A 5,696-nucleotide genomic window follows, 5' to 3' on the forward strand; every position below is an offset into this window, starting at 1 on the left:
CATTTTCCATCAACAATATATTAATTACTTTTTATAAATTATTAAACAATAATTAAGCTTATTTTCAAGGGGTTTTTTTGCACAAGTGTCACTAGTTTGGAACCAGCTTCCACTCCATACCCGTCAATGTAAATCTCTTAAGTAAATCAAGTAACTTCTAAAATCTCACCTTTTTAATAATTCTTGTTGGTCTTTTAGCGCTGTAAAACATCAGTAAATAGCGCTTTATAAAAGTTTATTATTCTTTTAAATATATAATATATATTTATAATAATATACTAATGTATATACAGTACTATAATAGTTCTCTTTAATGGAGACTATGTTTTCCCATATTCTATCTCCTCCTAAACCTCACAGTCGACACACTTTTTCAAACAAAAAACGCTTCAAACCAATGTCTCTGCTACATCTTTATGCCTTAACCATTCTTGACATCTTTACATATCACATAGTTAGGTCGCAGAGAGGTCATAATTACACATGTCCATTGGAAGAATCTTGTAAATATATTATTTGAGTTGTAAAATTGTTGAGCTATGCATTATAAAGTACAACAAACATCGACAGTTGTATTTTCTGGTTGAGTGAATCCATCTCCGAATCCAACAGTCTTAATAAGTTCAGGTTTATTATCACACATTGGACACACTTTATTCCTTATTTTGGAAGATCGCATCCAAATAATTAGATTGTACCGTTCACCATCTGCTACTGGAAGAGCACCGTGCATGTGTTGTCCTCGATGAATTAAACCATACGTTGGCTTGTGGCAATATTCAGTACGCTGTGGTTCTTCTATTCCTCGTTGCTGTTAAAAACAACACAAAATTAACAAACCTGCTATGTTGCTATATAAAAGACAACCATGTCAATTCAACAGAGGTATACAAAAGCCAAAATGGAAGCCTAGTGTGCAATATTTTATATGACTAATGTTAGACTGGCTTTAGACTGCCACGAGGAAATGACATTAGGAACATCTTGTCCTTATCATGTGTATGAACAGAAAAGTTCAGGTACTCAAAACAAGAATCTGAGGGTGGTTGGGAGAATATATACAATATGATTGTCACCAATATAGCTACATTTTTACTTTAAAAAATTGTATTCGGGTCATAATAACAAAATTGTATCGGTCATAATAAAAAAATCATATTGGTCATAAAGTATTACTTAAAATAGAATATAAACCATTTAATTATGGTATTCAGTGCCAAAATTATACAAATCGTTGCTTTGTTTTTTATAACCAGATACATTCAGGCATTGTTTTTACTTACATGACGCATGCCTCCAAAATACAATGAGCCCTCAGTGAAATCACTTGTAAGTGATATATTAAGAGTGACCTCTGCATTATCATAATGATAGTTAAGGTCCAAATCTTCTCCAATCTTGTACTTTACAACAAAAGCTTTGTGAGAGTCTAACAAGTCTCCACCACAGTCTGGATACAAGAGCCTAGCAAGTGGAGTTATGTAATTCTGACGTAAAGGTGTGATGAAGTAGTCATCAAATCCCAATTCATTCATTAATACCTACAACAAAATACATTTTGAGAATTTTAAGCAAGTCTATGCTTTACTAATAGTAGTGGCTTTTATTTTATTTTTATTTATTTTCAATCCTTCTACATAACAAAGAAATCAAATAAATTCTTTAAAAACAAAATCAATATCAAGAAGTGATAAAATACAGTAAAAATCACAATGCTTAGTCAATTGTAGATCATGGAAGTCAATGAATTCTACTACATATTATACAAATGTGTTATAATACAATATTGTGTGTAATGCATGTGGTGGCATTTATTTGAGGAAAAAAGTAAATGTTCCGGGCTGTTTATGAGAGGGCATTTATACCAAATGATGTTCTATGGGGTAGGGGAAGTTAATTTGAGTTTGGGGTGGGGGGTTTGAGTAGTTTATGCAAAGCAGGGCATTTACGGTAGCCACACTTACACCATAATTGTTCATTGTATTTGGTCTTCCTTTTGGTAAATCTGTGTTTTCAAAATGTTCTATTTCTTCTTTAAATGAATTACAAAACTCTTCAGTAAATATTGGAAAAGAGTAAATACGCTCTCCTACATAAAAAAAAACAGTTAAATGTGAAACATGAAACGTAATTACAGTAAATATGCAAGTTTTTGAATGCCATTTTGAGTTATAGAACATCCATGGTTCACAAAATAACAATGCAAAAACATGTAATTTTACCATTTTTTGGGTGCTTGACTTTCCTTTAATGTGTTTGAAATATGCCTTTTTGTCAAATAGTTTTAATCATATAGGAAAGCCTGCTATACTAGTGTGGAGCTTTGATTTTTATCTTTTTCGATTACTGTTCCATGGCAGAATGAGCTTCACAATGTACAGTTATTATATGGCAATCAGAGAATCCTTTACTAACTTTTTATAGAATTTGATTAGGTCAACTATCAACAAACCTTTTTCAGTACTTATGAGTTTTATCAAACTTTGCATTGATGCATTTTTCTGCTTGCTATGTTCAACCAACTCCAGAAATGTTAGGCTCAGAAATGAAATCTACAACAATTTCAATGAGAAAATATAATACCATAAAGAAGAAAAACTTTCCAACTATTTCAAATATTTTTAGTCAAGATATTTAACTAAAAATATAACTAAAGGGGGAAGTTGTCCTTGTCCGTTGTAGTGAGACAAGTATTCAAGATAAACGTTTGTTGTAATAGTTGGTCTTTACAAAATCAGACATGCATTCATAGTTGTATTCCATCAGCAAGGTGTAGTTAACAGGTAAAATATTCTTTTCATTTTTGTACTACTTAATTCCATACCTTTAGTTTGTATATCTCTTGATTGAGTGGTGTGTAATGTTTTAAAATTGTCTCTTTTCTCTTTAAATAATCTCGGCCAAGTGATTTTCTACGTTCTACTTCTGTTTTAACCTGAAATGAATTGTTAGTGAGATAACATGTGTTTAATGGTATGAAATAAAATAAAGAAAATATAGTTTTGCATTTGAAAGTCCCACTATGAGGAAAATTGTCTGCATGAGCCAAATTCTGTTTTATTCCTAGAAGAGTTTATTGACAATTCACATTTACTGATATATGTTTATAATATAATAATTATCACAACTTGTCTTCATTCATAACTTGTCTACGTTTCTTGTTTGTTACCATTATTCTGCTACACATATACAATTATTCTGCTACACATGTACAATTATTCTGCTACACATGTATAATTATTCTGCTACACATGTACAATTATTATGCTACACAGGCACTGTATTCTGCTAAACAGGTACCGTATTCTGCTACACAGGTACCGTATTCTGCTACACAGGTACCGTATTCTGCTACACAGGTACCGTATTCTGCTACACATGTACCGTATTCTGCTACACATGTACACTATTCTGCTACACAGGTACCGTATTCTGCTACACATGTACCATATTCTGCTACACAGGTACCGTATTCTGCTACACAGGTACCGTATTCTGCTACACATGTACCATATTCTGCTACACATGTACACTATTCTGCTACACAGGTACTGTATTCTGCTACACATGTACCATATTCTGCTACACAGGTACCATATTCTGCTACACAGGTACCATATTCTGCTACACAGGTACTGTATTCTGCTACACAGGTACCGTATTCTGCTACACATGTACACTATTCTGCTACACAGGTACCGTATTCTGCTACACATGTACCATATTCTGCTACACAGGTACCGTATTCTGCTACACATGAACTGTATTTTGCTACTTGTACCATTATCAGCCAGATAACTTAACATAATTACATAAATTAAAACATCAATTACTTACGACTCTCAGAACGTCTGTGAATCCTTCTTCATTGTCACACCCTTTGTTTTTAAGAATCTACAAAATAATACAAACAATTCACATTTTATTATTATTATATTAATGTACTATACAGTAGCTCCAATTTGAAGCTTGTTTCTCTCTATTTCCCATTCACATTTAAATTACATACCATATATGTACTCACTCAGTGCATGGAGGTATATTTTTATACCTCCATGCTCAGTGCTTGAACGGAGCACTTAATATCATTATGGAAGCTACTACCATCATAATGTATAATTTGTTAATTTTGTGGAAGCTACTACCATCATAATGTATAATTTGTTAATTTTGACCTGTGCATGTAAATTATGAAAATACTGCATACCCCTAGACTAAAGGCCTAGGTCTAGGGTAGGGTTAGTTTAGACAGGCCTACTAGTTTTACTTAACTAGGACCAGACCAGGCTCTGCTGTCTATGCCTAGGTGTCTGGTTAGAAAGAAGATTTGGCAGCAACAGGTTTTACCGGTTCCCAAATATCAGCAAATATTTTATCATCTATATACGTCACATGCAGTTTAAACTTAGGTAAAAATATGTTATGGGTGTAGTAACAGCTACAAACATAGAAGCTCTTTCTATCATCAAGACTCATTTTATTTTCTAGGCCTACGTAACTGTACCCTTACTGTTCTGTAGGATTTCGATCCAAGTCGGCCCTAAACCGTCTCGGCCAAAGTCAAGTCGGCCCCAAGTCAAGTCGGCCCCAAGTCAACTCGGCCCCAAGTCAACTCGGCCTCAAGTCAACTCGGCCACACGTCAACTCGGCCAAAAAATAATCGGTCAACTCGGCCCCATTAAAGTATGGAACGCAAAAAGTGCAAAGGAAGGGATTGATATTTCTTCACATTTTTTTACCTATGAATAATTCTGACTTTTAATGAATATTATTATTTAGACAATGATACATTTAGCAACAAAAATAAGAATGATAAGCAATCATACTATTACTAATGATTACAATGAACATTTGGATAATAAATAGGAACACATTGTAGGCCCAATAATGATGATGCACGTACGTCGGCGCGTATGTTCGTCTGTGCGTCAAAATTCAATGTCCGATATGCGAGGACATGAATTATTAGGTGTAGTAAGATTGTTTGGTTGAATCATTGAGGTATAAAATATTAATGTTAACTCCATGGTTGAATCACACGTAGATTTTTTTCAGTGTATGCATATCCATTTGATTAGGCGACAACATCTGAAACCAATTCGTAGCTGCGCCTCCCTGCGCCTTTGGTAGCTATTTCGATATCTACAACTGCTACATGTTTTCGCTGACCGGGGGATTCCCCTTTTTTAAAAACGCAAATCATGGACAAAAACGAGGCACGCCAAAACGATGTACGATCATTTTTTCTATGGCCAAAAGGTGGAACGTAGGCCAACGTCTTCGATTTACTAAAATGCGGTACCTGCACATGTTTTTGTAACACGCGGGTACTTCTATTCATATCGGTAATAAGATCATTTTTTTTATGAGTATTTTTCTTATTTCTTCATTTTTTTAAAGTGTGGATAGTAATAATCATAATAATATTAAGCACTTTTTGCGTTCCATACTTTAATGGGGCCGAGTTGACCGATTAGTTTTTGGCCGAGTTGACGTGAGGCCGAGTTGACTTGAGGCCGAGTTGACTTGAGGCCGAGTTGACTTGGGGCCGACTTGACGTGGGGCCGACTTGACTTTGGCCGAGACGGTTTGGGGCCGACTTGACCTGCACCCTTCTGTTTGGCTTCTATCTTGTTGATTGATTGATCGCAAAAATCATAACAAAAACATGTGTAATAGGAGCTAGCTGTTGTTTA

General features: G+C 34.5%; 1 protein-coding gene across 1 annotated transcript; it reads right to left on the reverse strand.

Annotated features, from left to right (window-relative positions):
- Positions 1 to 30: 30 nt before the first annotated feature.
- On the reverse strand, positions 31 to 4,497 carry LOC144835148 (2-oxoglutarate and iron-dependent oxygenase domain-containing protein 2-like). The gene is made up of 7 exons (XM_078690205.1): positions 4,348 to 4,497; positions 3,838 to 3,894; positions 2,825 to 2,935; positions 2,453 to 2,552; positions 1,965 to 2,089; positions 1,284 to 1,541; positions 31 to 811 (listed from the first exon to the last, which is right to left on the reverse strand). The coding sequence occupies exons 1-7, from the start codon at positions 4,474 to 4,476 to the stop codon at positions 545 to 547; spliced, it is 1,047 nt and encodes a 348-aa protein (XP_078546331.1). The 5' UTR covers positions 4,477 to 4,497; the 3' UTR covers positions 31 to 544.
- Positions 4,498 to 5,696: the final 1,199 nt, after the last annotated feature.

Source organism: Antedon bifida, chromosome 2 (genome assembly GCF_963402885.1).
Source record: "Antedon bifida chromosome 2, ecAntBifi1.1, whole genome shotgun sequence".
NCBI lineage: Eukaryota > Metazoa > Echinodermata > Crinoidea > Comatulida > Antedonidae > Antedon > Antedon bifida.

Excerpts from the sequence above, each read along its gene's own strand:
- LOC144835148 (XM_078690205.1), bottom strand. The coding sequence starts at position 4,476 with ATGAGTCTTGATGATAGAAAGAGCTTCTATGTTTGTAGCTGTTACTAC. Across the intron at positions 2,553-2,824 it reads AAGAGATATACAAACTAAAG|ATTTCATTTCTGAGCCTAAC; the intron begins GTATGGAATTAA and ends AAATTGTTGTAG. Across the intron at positions 2,090-2,452 it reads ACTCATAAGTACTGAAAAAG|GAGAGCGTATTTACTCTTTT; the intron begins GTTTGTTGATAG and ends TTTTTTATGTAG.